The 18,332-nt window shown below is 35.4% G+C and overlaps 1 protein-coding gene across 10 annotated transcripts in view; it reads left to right on the top strand.

Moving 5' to 3' along the window:
* The window catches only part of CFAP20DC (CFAP20 domain containing), a 58,945-nt gene extending 41,033 nt beyond the window's left edge, over positions 1-17,912 (top strand). For 9 of the 10 annotated variants that reach the window (XM_030501078.1, XM_030501077.1, XM_030501079.1 and 6 more), the window contains 3 exons: positions 1,271-1,332; positions 12,681-12,772; positions 17,446-17,912. In XM_030501078.1, coding sequence (XP_030356938.1) covers positions 1,271-1,332; positions 12,681-12,772; positions 17,446-17,558 — 267 coding nt within the window. In that variant the 3' untranslated portion in view covers positions 17,559-17,912. The remainder of the gene's footprint in view (positions 1-1,270; positions 1,333-12,680; positions 12,773-17,445) is intronic. The other variant, XR_003993689.1, reaches the window with a different exon arrangement.
* The last annotated feature ends 420 nt before the right edge of the window (positions 17,913-18,332 follow it).

Genomic DNA, 18,332 nt, shown 5'->3' on the forward strand with positions numbered 1-18,332 from the left:
TTGACAACCCCTGGAGGGATCTGTTCACATCAAGTCAAATTGCAAAACTGAGGCAGACTATTCCTTACTATGAAATGAGACTAAAAATTATTTAGACAGATCTTCTGGTTCACAGACTGACTAATTCGCTTTCTGTCTTATTCTCAGTCTTCCACTAGCCATCATTTGGGAATTGCACTATCCACCACCAGGCAGTGACTCATATTTGGCAGTAATTAGGATGTCATTCATCCTGCACATACATTTTACAACATCCCTCCCCACTTCCTGAAACCATGAGAACATACTCATTTTTATATTGATTTCTGTAAAAAAAGGCAATTGCTTTCATAGTGCATAGTGTTTATTTTTTAGCAGTACATGAACTAAATCATACAAGTACTGTTAATGTATGCTTGTATTTCCACTTCCATTTGTTTCAGTGATCTGTTTAGAGCTGCTTTTGAGGGACGTGACAATGGCAGGGGGTCTCTTCTGGAAGCACTACGTATATGCTGAGAGAAAATTAGAATTCTTGCATTTTTATACCAGTTTATGAATATTGATCTTTCTTTCAAATAACTTTTTAATGCCATAAACCAAAGGTAGTTTGAAGCCTTTGGGGCGCATTCTTAACAATGGGTAGGTGTAACATTTGAAGACTGTAGAAAATTACCATCTTTTATATGAATATTCATACAGTCCACATTATCTATTCATGAATAGCTGAATCCAGGTATCAAGTTGGCAGTGCCATAGGGAATCATATCCGCTTCAGCAAATTTCATTTGGGACTGCTTAGATTACTGTTAATGGTGCTTCTGAGGAGAGAGGAACCATGCCTGCCAGCCCTATTAGCTCTGCCTCAGTGTTGTCTCATCTTAAGAATGGTTGCTTCTGCACAGATCCTACTAAGAGTTCCTGCATCATGCTTCCTATACACACACAGTCCAGACTTTCCTATCAGACAAGACTTCGCCATGCTCCCTCTCTGAAGCTTCCTGACTCAGTCCCAACACTCTAACAAAGCAGATGAGAAATGACCATGTGGTCAACTCTTTAATTCATATTTATTTCTACCCACCTAAGAATTATCTGTTAAGCTGTACTTTTGCACAGTTAGAATCTGAATATCCATTTTTAATTTCACAGGTAAGGAAAAAGGCTGTAAAATTCTAATATCAGAAGCTGTAAATGTGTATGCTCATAAAAGATGTCTTACATACTTCTAAACATACTGAAAGAATATTTGCAAAGTTATTTTCTCACTATTATTTTTTGTTTTCCATAGCCCACCAGTCAGGAGCATCACTATCAGAAAGAAATGAGCCCACTTTCTCATTCCAACCCACGGTAAGATTCCATTTATAGCCTAGGCAGTAAGGATTCAGTTAGAGTGTCCTGAATATTAAATGTGACATTCTTTGATTTAATCTTAAATCTCTTTAAGAGGGCTTTACTATTGCTTGTTTCAGTCATTGTCTGCAGTATGTCTGTGTTGTCCTGGAATGCAGAACTGAATTCTGCATGTTTTGGATGTACCACTGTGTATTTAATGTAACTGACACAAGCCTTGCTCCTACAACTGCTTTGATGTGTGATTCAGCAAATCTTCCTCATCTGACATACATGCACTCTCATCTGTTTCTTTCTCCCTCACTCCCTCTCTGCTTTGAAGGCTTAGAGGTAGAATTCGGTATGTGACTGTAGGTGTGAGGGAATCCATTTGTTACAGAAGATTTTAATGTTGCTTATTTAGACAGGGTTTTTTTTTTTTAACAGATAGCCCAGTCAGGAGAGGGTGTTACAACGCTGTGGGATAGTTCAAATGGATCCTGTCTACAGCATATTTTGGCTGTCAGGTTTTTAGCTTGTTCTGTTTGGAATCAGCAAAAAAATCCCCGTGACTTTAATATAAGGCAAAATGAAGACAAGGGGAGAGGGTGGCTAGGGAGAAATAATCAAATCGAAATGATCAAAATTAATTGTCCAGTTCCAGGTGAAACCTTAACATCACTTTGTCAATTTAACAGCCTGAACAAGAGGTGTACTTATTTATAAAAGTAGGCTTATTTCACTTAGTGGTGTTAATGTGGATTTTTCTTGTCCAGGTTTTAACTGGACGATGTATGTGTGTTGGGAGGAATAGGAGCAGAAGACATTTCAGATACAACTTCTTTAGCTTTTATCAGCAGTATGAAGTGTTTTGTGACAGCACACTGCCAGTCAGTTGTGCAGGTTAATACACCTTTTTCCTCACAGAGATGTTTTCAGTCAGTTATTTCACTTGCCATTCACATTTTTATGGATTTAAAATGTTCTTGTTAACACTATGAAACTTGCTGTGCAAGTTCATCTAGATGCATCATGCAGCTATATGCTGCTTAGTGCACACAATCTATTACTGGAGTTAAAGTATAATCCTGGATTCCCATTCCCTTTCACATATAAATCAAAGTGCTTATGTTGGTCTAGAAAACCTCTCTGCCTTGGGTACTGGTTATTAAAGGAATTATCTCTATCCTTAAGAATTGTTACAATGGATGAAGTGGACAGAGACACAACTGTAGTCCTCAGAGTAAGGTATCGGTTACCTTGAAACTGACACTTTGGACTCTTTATTCCAGAATCAATTTCATAAATCTGATGGCATTGGAATTGCCTGTATTTTAGTGCAGGCTACATCGTTTGTCTTCTTTCTGCCCATATATTGGTTGAGTCAGGTTTTATTAAGTTATTTTTATGCATGTGCTAAAGCAATTTGGTACTCAGTACATCTTATGTACTGAAAAACAGAATAAATACCATTATCTGTAGAAATAAAGCGTTCCGTCATATCAAGTTAATGTGATCAACAATGAAAACTTGTATTTCCATGTAATAAAGTTTAAAACAGAATGGTATAAATTACAACTTAGTTCTTATGCTATTTTAGTCGAGCACACACAGTAGACTTAAATAGCTCTAGAAATCATTTGCGAGAAATTCAGGCAAAGTATTCGTGAAATACCTGACTTGCAAGTGCCTCATAAATTCAGTAGCCCTTGTGAACTGCCAGAAAAGTGTTATTGGGCTGTAAATACAGAAGATGAAAAAATTATGAGGTCAGTTTGCATCATGATATAAAAACAGGAGATGATGTGACTTGAATATCATTATTCACATCATTACCTTTCATTTATAATGGGAAACTCTGTAATGTTTTTCACAGAGGGTGTGTATCTAAGTGAGAGGGAGATAAAATTAATGGTAATTTATAAGTTGGCTCCTAAACTGTGTTTAAAGCCAATTTTAACAAGTCATGTATGAGCAAGTGGAGAATGTCTGAATCTTTGTAAGCTTATTGTAGCAGTGTAGAACACACAGAATATTTGAAAAATGTATATGTCCTATGTAGATGAGTGGGTATAAATGCTGTGGCATGAAGACAGTTATGTGGTGCGCTTACTGAAACAACAAATAGTTTGTTGTAAAGATTGATAAAGAATGTGACAGGTCTAAAGTAACTTTAAAAAGTGTAATAGTGATATGTTCTGGGAAATGAAAAGAGAGCAATGTGGAAGCTATTGTCTAGTAAATGTAGCTTCTGTCCATAATAAGATAAAAGAACAAGCCAGGAAGGAAAGCACCTGTGAAGATAATGGAAATGCAGTCAATAAAAAGACCCAGCTAGACTCATTTTCCATTGGTTCTGCTGGGGAAAGGTCATAAGTCTGCCAAGAATATTGCTACTGCAATACAAATCAGCTCCACATCACACTGCTTTGCAAGGTGTAGAACCAGTTAATGAAAGGAGACAGGCTGACTGCAGAGGCTACAGAGCCACGTGAGCAAGATGATGTGCAGTGTTTCAAGCCTTAGCTATGTAATTCCCACTGACTGATGGGCTGTATGGTCCTAGCTGAACTTCAGAATTGCTCTCTTCTCTCCAAATAGGAAGTTGTAATTATCTGTGTTACTTCTTCCTCCAGTGCAGGGACTGGAAATTGTGAATTGCTACTTAGCAAGCATTTGTCCTCCAAAATAATTGTGTGTCATAGAAGGTTTGGAAGCTTCATTAAAGGAAATGCTAAAAGAAAGTCAGTATTCTAGAGGAATTTCAGCTATACTGAACTGCAAAATGTAGAGCTGCTCTCTGAAAAAGATCACTCGAGCTTAATGTCATGAATAGATTTTCTCAACTTCCACAGATGCTCTCCAAAAAATGTATTTCTGATAAAAGCTGATTTTTCTGTCTTTGAGAGGGTTTTTTAATATGTAGAAACCAATTTTTATAATCATTGCCTCTCTTGGCATCCTACTTAACTCTTCCCAAGCTACCAAATAAAATATATTCCTCTGAAGTTCAATCAGCTGTTCCCCAGAAACTGCACAAAGGTAGGATACACATTTCAGCATTTCATTGACCATCCTTTCACAAGAAGCTTATTTTACTTAATGTCATACAAAATGTACACAGCCAAATTTTCAGTTAGGTTTTACCCAGGCGTTTAACTCTATCTAAAAAAGTATTCCCATAGTGAATTGTGGGCACAGAGCTACGTGGAAGTATGATGCAATTCAGGCCAGCATTTTGCCCAGACTTGTTTTATCTATTAAAAGTGCCACCACTGTGCTGTGGTTTAAGTCCTTTGTAGTTTTGCACTTGTGGATGTAATATAAAATTCCTTCTATCTATAATTGGCTGATATGGGCCCACACTCTTTGACAAATGATTAATAGTCACTGACCTCACTTCACATGGGCTTGGTACAGACTGACTAAAGCAAGCTGCTTGTCATCGTAACCTACATGTGTTACGTTGAACTGATCAGGATGTTATCATTCTTCTTTCCCCGACAGTCAAAAGAAAAACCCAACCCCAAAACAAAACCAACCCAGAAAAAAGCCAGTATTTTCTTTCCTTTTTTTAGTAAAGGTTTCTCTCTGATTATGATAAATGTTATAGATCTGAGATTTATCATCACTAAAGAAGTGTTTCACTGATGTGGAGATGAAGTCTTTGAGAAGGACAGTAACTATAAACTTTTCAGAAAAAGTTGTTTTATCTTCCTAAGAAAAGAGCAGAGCCCGTATCCTTAACTGCTACTTTATCAAACGATGTGATTTTCCTTCTTCTTGTAATGATATGCATGCACAGTAGTTCAGATAATGTATCATGAAATGATGAACATGTTCCTTTTAGTCCTTTTCAAACTTTATTATTGGTAAACTTCTGGTATATTAGTTAAATATACCAAATACCCCTTTCTATGCATAACTCTATTCCATTGATTTTTAGGAAGTAAATTATTTCTTTCACTTTATTTAAGAGCTTCTGCCAAAGAAGTCTTTTTGTTAGAACTTATTGTTGCCATGAATATTGCCATTACCATGGAGCCTTAAATTTGCATAATATATCAATGATTCCAGCACAAAAACACATCCACTGCAAACCCGTAAGTATTAAAAGCGTGTTCAGCTTTGAGTCTACCATTCAAGTACTCTCATCTGTACCTGATGAAAACTAAGCATTCCAATAGCTGATGCATGTGGTGTTATACCGTTGAGAGATTTGGTAAAATTAAACTCCCCTACAAAATGGTGCAGTAAAAGAAGGATGGGAGCTATAACATTTATTTGCACTACACCAGAACTTCTTCAGCATGTACACTGTGAAATTCAGACACAAAAGGTCTTTGTTTCCTGTATTTCCAAGCAGAGGCTTAGATAGCAGAATAACTTAAAAGTTAAGCACATCTGAAGATTAAGTTTTGCAAACAAAGAAACATAGTTATTTTTATGGTTCATTACAAGATCAAAGTCGTACAACTCCATTACTTCTGCAAAACAGAAAATATTCCATTATGAAGTATTATAAAATTACACAACTGTTGTCAAAATAAGTGAACAAGAACAATATATCACAAAATGTACTTTGGTTTTTCATTGTATTTGTTCAGTTACTTTACTCATCCACAAAATAGAGTAATTTGGAATAGGTTTCCCAAGTCGTTAATCTGAATTAGTGAAGTTCTGTTTCATTTGTCAGGCTATAATATGCATGAAAGAAGAACATGACAAAAGAAGCAAATGGCACAGGAAACATCTAGTTGAAAGGTTAAATATTTTAATCACGATGGTGAAAAGCTTAGCTGCAGAAAGGTTGTTGAGAACCAAGTAGCTAACATATAAAAGCTTGTTAAAATAACCCAAAATGGCTTTCCCTTGTATGGGAATCTGAGAACGTGAAAACATGGCGGCATATACACTATGGGTTTCAATATAGAACATGGCAAATGCTTTCAAACATCTTGCTGTTGCATCTATGTTAATGTAAGGTAGTTTATCTCCTTTTTTTGCAGCTTCAGGACTTACTGAGATTGTTTTTTATTGGTTTCACTCTTTCTCTCAATGTTCCTGGGCCATTTAAACAGAGTTGTCTGACTGTGCTTACGTGTAGAGAATAGTCAGTAAAGTTTTTGCATGCCTTTAAGATCTCTTAGGTTGAAAGGAAGAGACTGTACACGCTTGTAATAGCACCTAACACTACCTAAATATCTTGTTTGATAACTAGAATTCACTTCTCCTTTCTTACCCTTGGATCTAATCTAGCACCCATAAACCAGTTCATTTACAGATTTAAGACTTTAAGAGCAGATTCATGTCTTCCATGCACAGTTGCACTTGTACTTTTTGTGATCTCTTCTCTTTTTTAGTTAACAGTTCATTGAAAATTAAATAATTTAGGTTTTAAGGAGGTTTGTCTGTACTGTTTGACAGGCTGGACATGCCAAAGTGGTTTGGAGGAAGGAAAAAGGCATTCTGTGAATATGCTTGTGATATTCTAAATCTTAGTGCTAGCAAAAAAGGAAAGTTCCAGTAAGGCATACAGTAAATGAAAATATTATGTATTAGAGTTGGAATGAAACTGTCACTTTGACGGATTGTGAGGCAAAGAAGAGATTAACAGATTACTCATAGTCAGAATGCAGCTCACTGTGAAAAATGTGCAGGAGATGATAAGCGTTGGTTTGTGCTGATTTAATGGTATTTTGAAACTACAGTAACACTCCAGGAGAATAATACAATGTAGCTAATAGCTTGCATTTTTAATCATCAATATATTGCCAGATTGTCCTTAAATACTTTTTTAAATGGAGCTTTCAATTCATGCAAAGTCATATAGGCATGTATAATTATGTTATTGTCAAGATTTTCATTAAAACGCACCTTCCAAAATCCTTGATTTGTATGTATAAGTATACTCTATATTCTTTTGGTAGTATATCTTCTTCTTCTGCATACTCACTCAGTTTTCCATTTTAAAGGTAATGTTTTTCCCACCTGGAGCTGAGCAGCACCGAGCAGTTATTGATGTTTAAATTAATATTGAATGTTTCTTGGTTTATAGCGTATGTTCAAAAGTTGAAATTGTTTAAAGCATTTTAGATGCAATAATGGACAACTTAAGGCTCAGGTGACTTCACAATTGGTATAGCCATATGTAGTGGCAGGACCTGAAATTTTATTTCAACGTAATTTCAAATAATATGATTGCATTTTGTACATAACACAAACAAATCTTATTATTAATAGCCTACGTAAGTCCTTGCTTCACTACTGAAACTATTATTGAAGTGTTTATTTCTCTGGAAATACTTCTATTAAAAAAACACACTCTTATTATGCATAGATGATTAATATATTACAAAGCAGAATCCAAACAGGTGTGTATAGGTAATCTGATTGAAGTTAATGAAGTTACACACATGCATGAAGCTCAGCAGATACATAAATAACTGAAAATTCAGATCTGCTAATCTAGAAGAACCTAACAAGTAATGCATGAAGAAGATGTATAAGGGAATAGGAGAGGGGTCTCACAAAGCTATGTGAATTTTTATTGATCTTTCTAAGAACTGAGTTAGTCTCTAATAACCTTAAATAGACACAATTAAAAATCCAAACAAGTGAGAAAAATAGGTCTTCATCTTGGCTGAAATGAATATGTAGACTATACTGAACCATACTTTTGATGTGAGCTGTCACTTTGCATTCAGTGGATCATGGTAAGGTATTGCTTGTTCACTTTGAGCATCTGCAGCAAATTTGCTTCATGTGGTATTAAATATTGCTAATACAGCAGAAGTATGTGCAGAGATTTTAAGTTGATAGTTGCACGAGATGTCAAGAATTACTCCTTTTTTCCTTAAAATATTTTTATACTCTTTGATTCATACATTGACATTCTCTGGCCCTCTGCAGCGATAGTCAAATTATCCATTGTAAAACATAACTCAGCAAATGTGCTCCTCTTATTATCACTCAGGCACAAGCCAGTTGGCCTCTTGTATTAATAAAGATTTACTAAGTAGTTTATGCAGCTAAAATCATCATTTTTGTTCTTTATTGATTGTGCTCTTCAGATGCTTAATAGTTTGTCAATTCAATATGTTCTTAATGATACAAAGCAGATCTTGTTTTTTCATTCCCTGATGTGATATAAAGAAGCCCTTGCCCTGCATTTTGTAGGTATGCTGCCAGCCTGACTGACTAACTTGAATATTCCTTTTAATTCCTGTATAGATTGTTGGGCAAAACCATACTAAAACTTTGATGCATTTTAATTTTGTTAACAAGGTGGATTAAATGATCCCATGGATTTAAGTGATACAAATTAAATCTGATCCAAAAGAAATGTATTAAAGTATGCTGTCTCAGTTCACAGCAGTGTTACAAATCTTTATACTAAATGATTTGCCGTTTTCTGAGTCCAGCCAGCAGGATAGACTAAACCACAACAAATATCTGTAAAAAATCAAAATATCAAGGGTGTTCATTAAGATTCAGATCAAACCCCTCTGATTCTTTGGATTTCTGCTGATGTCAATACTTTTGATACATTGTCATTGATAAGTGCTACTTAATAAGGCATCACTAATTTTCTCAACAGATTTTACTGATGAATGCCATTTTCTGCAAAATTTAACATGCTGTCATAAGACTGAAAATTAGGTTTATAAGTCTACAAGATTCTCTTGCTTTCTATCATGTGATATTTCAATATATGACCATTATTTAACAAGATTATCATAATAAAAGATTGTATAGTATTTTTAATTCTGTTTTGGTACAGAGAATAGCTTTCAATATAATGAAGAATTTTAGTGCAAGCTTTAAAGGTGCATGGTACTTTGTGTGTGGAAGCTATTCTGAGGCTTCATACAATGCAACTGAATGTCAAAAGACAATACTTGGCATTCCACATTGTTATCGGGAATGCTGTGGATAGTTTATTGCACATCGATTGTATTGATTACAGCTGGAGGCTTTGATAGCTTAAAGGGAGTGACTTTAATTAGTCAGAATGTGTGATTAGCTTTGCTGGTTTAAGGAGATAAACTACCTGCTTCAAGAAGTTCTCAAAAACAATATTCTTCAGTCAGAATAAAACTGCCATAAATGGGAACACAGGCTCCAGTCTGCTTTTCTCAGGATATTGCCTGTTGTCTCCATGCTGGGTTCTACTTTTAGGCAAGGTCTGCTAGACTACAGCATCTACTAGAATTACCAATGTAAGCCCACTTCTCAAAAGTTTATCAATCAGCTGCTAGTATTTACTCTGTACTGCAGTGTGGCCAAGAATATTTCAGAGATTGTTTTATTCTGGGTTTTCTATCTCAAGATTTTAGGAGAAGTTGATTTAGACATTGGTATCCAACTTGTGGAAGTAATGAACTTGTTTTAATATAAACCGTGTAATACGTTTCCATCTTAAAAGTAACGCTAAGTCAACAATGGATCTGTAATACTGTAGTGGTTTGATTACTTGTCTTGGTGGGAGGGGTTTGAATAGCTAAGCTATTAGTTTTTCTTGGACATTGAGAGAAAAAACCAAACTGGATCTAGACTGTCTCATAGGTAATACTAAACTAAAAGCTATAGTTATTATAGCTATAATTTGGAAGAAAGGGTAGCTTGAGTAGCAGAGATTAGTGCTAATAGTTCTTCCTTACCTTCTCTAAAATTGCCTCAGTTTCTCCAAGAGATTGCCTTTGCTGATGTTGTGTTTCAGTGCAATTGTAGAAAATCAGGTAAGTGATAATGCTTCATGCTCTCTGACCACATCCTAGGAGCATGGTCAGATTCTAGTATTAGATTTATGTTTGCTGATTCTGAGGCAGCACAAACCACACATGCAAGTGGCAGAAATGGAAAATATTTTCTACCATGCTACTGGATATCATGCATTTAACTGTTATTCCTAAAAACTTTTGAAGCTTTGGTGTAAACAGAGAGCCTTTGGCCATATTCAGGGAATGCAGATATGGTGAGCAGTGCCAGAGAGAGCCAATAGCGAGATGTCTAGGCAAGGATATTGCTGTATGGACTAGTTGTACTAGTTCTTGGGCGTTAGCTGAACAGCAGAAGAGAAGGATTGGTTGTGAAGTTGACCATACATGTGAAAATAACATGATGGTGTAAAAAAATTTTGAAGTATGTTTTTTACCTATTGAAATGATGGAAAATTCAATATCTCTTCCTTTAAATCTGCTATACTACTTGCTGGATTTCTACACCAGCAGTTCTGTTTCCTGAGGCAGAAAATTAGTTTTTTTTCATTTTGACTGCAAACGGATAGGTGGTTGTCCCCCACTTCACCCCAGATTATGCCTGTATGCCAACAGGAGATGATGTGAAATCAATAACAAGTCCAGAAGTAGCAGAAAAACTAACATAAAAGTTGGCATATTTTAGCAATTACAACACATGACTGAGCCTTGCCAGATTCCTTTGTCAGAAGCAAATCTTACATGAGAACATCAAGGCTTTTCAGAAAGTAGAAGTATGTTACCCGTTTACTTGGTGTTGGACAATTCAGTTGAGACAATTACAGTCTGGCAATGTAAAGAAATCTCTCAAGCTTTGGAACAGTTCATCCCCTCTAGAAGAAGCCATGGATGTTGAGTTAATTCCACAGCTCTGGCTAATCTTGTTGGCCTCCAGCAAAAGTTTGCATGGATAATATTTTTGTACCAGCTGTTGGAACAGCCGTGGCCAGATATAAGTCAAAGCAACCCCAAATCAAGTTTAGTTTACTCTGTAGAGGTCACTGTTCCCATCAGCATGAAGCAAATGTAAGGGAATTTAAAGACCCCTTTTCCTTTCCATTCCCCTTGCCTTGTAGTTGAAATAAGTTGGTCAAAAAAGATGGATCTGATTTGATGAAAATGAGGTGATTTATTGAGGTCCCTTGAATTCTCTATTTAAGTGTTAACTTGCAAGTAGTTAGCCTAGTTAATGGTTATATGAAAGTTTGAATGTATTATAGCTCTTTACTGTTGATAAGGAGAGATAGGAACTTGAGGAAACATCAGCTATATAGAGTGTACAGAGATTAGTTTCATATATGAAAAGAATTACAAGACGTATAATATGAGTGACTTTTTCAGTGAAAAAATCTGCAGTTCAGTTTGCAATAAAAAGCAGTAATAATAACAATAAAAACTGTTCTATTTTCCTTTGAGCTGTAACAAACACAGACAGTGTGTCATAAAATAGTGTACGTGAAATGAACATTGAACTTTGCATGGATGTGTGATAACGTGAAAATCATTTTTAAAAGCTATCACAAAATAGTGTTGAGGAGAGACATAAATTGCCTATTAAACTGAATAGGTGAAGAAGGTCTGTACTCCCTCATCTATGATAAAGATCCCATCAAAATTTTTTCTTTACAGAATCAAAATAGATGTGTGACAGCCGAGATGAATCCTCTGTATGGTCTTGTCAGTAGCTGAAATCATGTTATGCTTGATAACAACTTCTTTATTTATAACATATAACATTTTATAATAATAAAATGTTATGAACATTTTTTTACAATGTAGTTGCCAAAGCTTTTATTCCAGTGTCAACGATACTGTCAGCAATAACATCCTGACTCAATCCAGTGTTTCCTTCTGAAAAACACTAGCAAACTAGTTAGTATATTATTCTTAGCTCTGACCACTAATTCCATGCCTTTATTGAAAAATTTTCAAGTTAAATAATTTAATCTTTTCAGTTTAATTTAATACAAATCAGCTGTCCCACAGTTCATGACCACTGAGCTGGTAACGTACTGCTAGAGGCATCCATTTCAAGTGTAAGCTCTGGTCTAAGTCACCAACCAGCCAGACTCTTGAGTGATCTACCACCTGCCATGTCACCCTGGTACAGAGGTCTCCAAGCAGTGCCAAGTCAGTGGTAACCAAAGACATCTCATTACTGTCTGTAAGCCTTTTTCCTTAGAGAGGGTAAGGATTTTTAATCAAATTGGCCCCATAAGTCTCTACAATCAAAACCAGGTTGTTCATCCCAAATCTTTTATTCTTCAGGAAAAACGCTCTCAGGAGTCCTGGAGTCTTCAGAGTATAACTCTGTGGATTATGGATCACACCGCATGTATACGTTTTGCTGAGAGAGCAATACCAGCTCAAATCTGCAAAGCAAACCCGACTTAAAACATAGATTTTGGTGTGTACAGGCTAAAGAAGGGAGGAAGCCTTAACATTTAAGAATTGTATTAACTGTAGAGTTTATTTTTATAATAATAAAATCCAGCTTGATTTTGTTTCATCACACTTGACAACATACAGTTTCCTTTGAAATGATTTTTACATAATAGGACCACAAACTGGGCTTTTATGAATGATATTTTGATCTGTATTTTTCAGGGACTGGATGGACGTGTTCAGCCCCCCCATCATTCCTAGAAGCCAACAGCTGGAAGAGCACACTAAATCTTCAATAAATCAGAGTACTCCAGGTAGGAATTTATAAAGACGTTGAAAAGGTCCTGAGTAGAAAGGACCATTTTGAAATGGACCATTTTGAAAAGTAGAAACATTTTGAAATGCTGTTTCTGTAGTGCTGGTGCTGCCTTTTCATAGTTTTCTATACTGCAGCATTTTGGTTCCAAGTTCTTTTATTTACTTTTCTTAGCTCAAGCTGGTAGAATTTTCCATGCAGTATTATTTGCCTCTGACAGAAGAACAACTTATGCAGTTGCAGTTTCCTAATGTTCTGGCTCAATACAAATTAACTCAAAAAATGCATCTTATGCTAGTGGGGATGGCAAACCTATGAAAGAAGGAATGCAAAGACTAAACATGCTTGTTCAGAAGCAGAGTTACACTTATGTAAGTGATATTTCTCTTACAAAGAAAAATTTCAGATTTAGCTTTAAATGAAATCTCAGCGTGATTTCCTGAGTAAAGACTGTTGTTGCCACCTAAAATGTTACAGGTTTTTGTTTATTAATGGTGTTTGCTTAGTAAATGGCAAAGAACTCAGCTGAAACTGGAAAGTCAACAACAGTAGAATAAAAGTAATACCTTGGTTTTTTCAAGTGCCCTTTTTTCTTATCAGTTGTCTTAAGAAACGGGGTGGGTATCTACATTTTTCTTCAACTCTGGGGAATTCAATGTGGACTCTCATAAATCTGACCTGTGTATTTTGGCTGCCCAAGGGGTGATGCCTCAGTGAGTCACTGTCTAAAACAAATTACACCCTTCAAATGGGGAATGTTTTCATAGATGTATATTTGTAATTGTTTATGACAGCAAAATAGAATTTTGCTCTCAGGAAAGGACCTTGCTTTGAAGAATCAAAGCATATGTTTTCTTAAGAGTCTTAAGTAAGCCAAAGAGAATTGGACAGTAATCCCTGAGTTAGAGGTATGTTGGATATGAATATGTGATAGGTCTCTGAGAATTTTTTATGTTAGTATTATGAAATCCGAGGCTTCCTGCAGAAAAGCTACAATTTCTGTAGATTTTAAAATGGTATTATCTTAAAAAAAAGAAGTATACTTGGGAATTTGTTGCATTTCTTCTGTTATTCACACTAGAATTTCCACAGTTTTTGTGAATTGTTTCTAAACTCATTTTCCTTTATGCTGAAATACTTCATATCGTGTCCATGACTGCACATTTGGAGAACAGAATATCTCTATATACCATAGCTTTTTATGATGGCTTTTCATTTTTGTTGTGTTCTGTGGTATGTCTCTAGCAGTTAGTTTTTCTTAGTCGCTTCACTTGAGGTTAGGTATTTATGTGGTGAAAGAACAGTTTTGTTAGTGACAGTCAAGTACCAGATCTGATCAACAAACTGAATGATCAAATTCATTCCAGAAAATTCTGCTGCCCTACTCATTTTTTTCTTAAAATTACCACATTAGAAAATGAATTCTTTCTCATCTTGGACAGTGACTTAATTGTTACAAGATTATTTTTTGTGTGTGTGCAGTTTTCCAGTATTCCAGTTATCACAGGATAACAAAACCATGCTATCAGAACTGAAAGTCTGCAGTGATTCATAATGTATTCAAGGTATTAATTTTATCTAAAGCTACCCTTAAAGAAAACCAGGTAGTATAGCATTAGTGTATTTATAAAGATTTTTTAATTCTTATATTTAGAAAAAAATCTTTAAGTTGGGGCATAACTTTGGGGAAGAAAGGTGATTCATTTCTAAGAAAGCATTTTACTCTATAGTTCCTTTCTTAACATTTGCAGCAGCATTAGTTAGATAGGTAGACATAATGAGAAGTAGTCTTCTATTCAACAGGTTTCACAAGACAAGAGGAAAATTTAGACTCATAAATATGATAAATTTCCATAGATTTTTCCCTTCTTGGGCATTAATAGTTCTGATTTATAGACAATATCATCTTGACATAACAAATCATGCAAGAAAGTTTCCCCAGTAAGTGACAAAGGCAGAGTCATGAATTCTAGGAACCTCAGGAACCGCAGCACTGAATAGTCTTTCTTGGATTACAGCTGTTGACCACAGTCGTATGGTAACCCTGCAGCACATAATTACAGTATAGATTTGAGCACCATAGTTCCATGTTCAAGGATCGTATCAGAAAAAATATTAGCAGTGTTCTTTTCAGCGTCCCTTCTACTGATCCACTGCAGTTGACTTATGTTGGGGTCAGAATATGATCCATGTATCTTAAAGTGAGATTGGCTACAAGCCATTTTCTAGTATTAAAACCTAGAATACAGGGAAAATATATTTTTGTGAAAAAGGAAACTATTTATTTTAGTTCTCCAGACTGTGGTGACTGTGGAACCAGTGTTATCGTAAGCCAAACAACAGCAGTTATTTGTACATTTATTTCAGAGTTCAGAAAAAGCTGCTACATGCTGCCTTCATTCTTTGTTATCCAGGTTTAAACATTTTGAGCAAAAGCCATTCTCCATGAAAAAAATAGCTCCCCTGATTTCAGTGGGGCAGCATTCATTTAATATGACAGGTATTCAGAGGTATTAACTATCCTCGGTCTTTTAACTCAGAACTAAAAATACACTCATCCCATTATAATGTGTTTCTCAGGCTTGAGGTTTCATTTAAAATGAAGTTATTTTCTAGCCTAAAATACTCTTTAATTTTGTAGTGATTTACGAACAAAAGCTTTGATTTCGGTTTCACTGTGATGTTCAAGTTAAACTGCCAAGAGGTTTTTTTTTCCATGCAATCCTGAGCAACTTCAACTCCAAAAGTGTGGACGGTGGCAGTTTAAACAGCTCTGGAAATGTTCTTTGAAAGGGACTCATCAGTTAATTTGGACATGGACACTTCATTCCCACATATGGTCAAGTTGTACACAAACTGAAAGTAGAAAGATGCCTTCTAACACAACCATTACACGTTAGCTGAGTCATGTAGAAAAATGTCACTTAATTTGATTAGTACTTTTTAGGAAGTAGAGGAACAGAAGTGACGTTTTCATATGTTTCTTTTAATCTGTTCAAAACTGAATACTTTATGCTGCCATTGGAAATTTGTTGCATCATCTGGATTTGCCTTAAAATGCATTTGAGGATATTGTGCTAAAGAAGCCTAACTTTAAAAACAAGATATATGCAGAAAACTAAGTTCTTGTTCACACGAAAATACATGCAGGGAATTACTGCTATAAAGGTAAAAATCCAGCTAGTCCTGGGTGCAATCTAATTCTGATCCAGTATGAATTCAAGGTATACAGGGAAAGAGGTATACATCAATGAGTATGGAGAATTCTATTTCTATATCAAACCAGGTAGTATATTGAGAGGCCAGTTCCCAGGTAAAGAGGGAAGGAGACTTAAGCTTAGAGAAGAAAAGAAAATCACTTTGAAGCACAGACAGGGAAAAGCAAAATAATAAAAGGAAAAATTCAGTGGAAATAACGTGATTTTCAAATGAAAATGTAAAACTATGCAAGGGAATGGGTCACGAATGGTATTTGCTTGTGTACTATGATCTGAAGTGTAGAAAATGACATTCACTTCTATGCCGCCTTTTCTGCACTGCATAATTTTTCCCAAGACCTATCCAAAGTATCTCAGTTAACCTCATTTAGCTCACCAGGACTGATGAAGTACTCACAGCAGGGAGGGCAACAACTTAGCTTTACCTTTTTACCTTTGGTTACAGTAAAAGACAGTTTCTTTCTGATGGCATTTGTTAATGCTACTGAGGAAACAAAAATGAAATCTTTTCCGAAATGCTAAAGCGCACACTTTTTCTGTCTGCATTAATGCACAAACCTGCTTTTTGGTCTCTAGATAATGTAACCTATATATTGTGGCGTGATCCTGGCTATAAATAGATTCTGAGCACTGTGAAACTGCTGCTGTTAGCATAACGGACCATTACTTATTATGGAGTGTTAGGGCATACAAAGCATTCAGTTTGTATTAGCAGTCTAAGAATGAGATGGACATTTCTGATGAAATTCAGGATCCAGATTGTGTTCAACTGTGAATTATTTCCTATCAAAAAGCTATAGATCATGCAACTTAGATTTAGCTTATTTGAAAGACCGGTTTAGAAAAGGAACTACACTATATAAAGCATCTGTAACAAAGATCTGTATGGCTTTAGCAATGTGTTTTAGTTACCTGAAAACATTCTTGCATTTTACATAACTTTAAACAACCTAGATTTAGATTTTTTTTTATTGTTTAAGATAATCTTATTTCCTCTCCAGTATTGAAAGCTCTTTCGTACAGATTTACCTATACTGGATGTTTAGGTGACATATTGGGTACCAGACATTCAAATTCTTTAATTCTTAGAGGCCTTAAGTACACACTGACTGTCTGACTGCTAAAATATTATTGTTTAAGAAAGTCATTGAGAAAAATATCATTTAGGAATACTTTGATCCACCATCAGTAGAAGTACTTCTGGACAACTGCTCCATTTGGAAAGTCCAATTGTTAATCAATCTCTGACTGACGTAATTTCACCTCAACTAAATACAAGTCTTCAGAAATACAATAAAAATGCGAATTGCTGTTATCTTGAAGGTAACAATTCAGGAGTCAAAAGATTATACACTTCAAAGAAAAATTCTGTCACATCTGACAGAATGGAATTTCCATGTTATTGTCTAAGTGAAGAAGAGTGATTTATTCTTACTTTTTCCACTTGACACAGGTGAAGATGACCTCAATGCTGAAGAAGATGAGGAAATTTTGACTCTTTTGTATGATCCATGTCTGAACTGTTACTTTGATCCGAATTCTGGGAAGTACTATGAATTGGCATAGTCGGATTGTAAGAGGATATAATTTTGTATTTAGAGTAGGTTTATCTTTCAACTCTCTGTAAAGTGTGACTGAGCTGTATAATTTATCATGAAACTTAAAACTTGAGTTAACCAGTAGTTTTACAAACAGATTAATATATTTTGTAAATAGTGTCTTATTTGTAGTTTTCTATGAAGTTGTAATGCAGTGGAAAATCACAAACATGAAAGTTCCTTGTGACTGTGACTTTTATTTGTTAGTCTAATTTTTTTTCAGTATTCAGAGGTTCTGTATCAAACAAAAGTTGAATCAAGAAGGTTTGTGGTGTTTATCTGTAAATTATGGTTTTACTCAAATAAAATGTTTTCATTAGTTGCTTACTGTGTATTTTTAATTGGTTCTCTGCTATCTTATTCTTTGTACTCTAAGTTATACACTGTTTGGAGACCTCCATTTCGTAAGCTGTCCTGTTAGTCATCAGAGAAAGCAGTATTTTCGTCATCTTCAAGAAGTTCTCTACTGTTGCATATTACAGTAATGGGATGATGTCAAAGCTGCAGTGTGTACAGTGTGGTGCATTTTAAACTGCATGGGCAATTTATAAATGGAGACCAAAACCCGGGTAAATATGGTAGGTTCTGAGAGACCAGCTACTGTCTGCTTTACTGATGTAGAGCAGGAAGAATTGATTGCTTCAACACTCCAAAACTGGAGCCTTGTTTCAGGTAAGGCAAGGTGTGTACACAATTCATATGGGAAGCTGTGTTCAGAGTGCAGCTCTTACATGTTTGTATT

Source organism: Strigops habroptila, chromosome 11 (genome assembly GCF_004027225.2).
Source record: "Strigops habroptila isolate Jane chromosome 11, bStrHab1.2.pri, whole genome shotgun sequence".
In the NCBI taxonomy this organism is placed as follows: Eukaryota; Metazoa; Chordata; class Aves; order Psittaciformes; family Psittacidae; genus Strigops; species Strigops habroptila.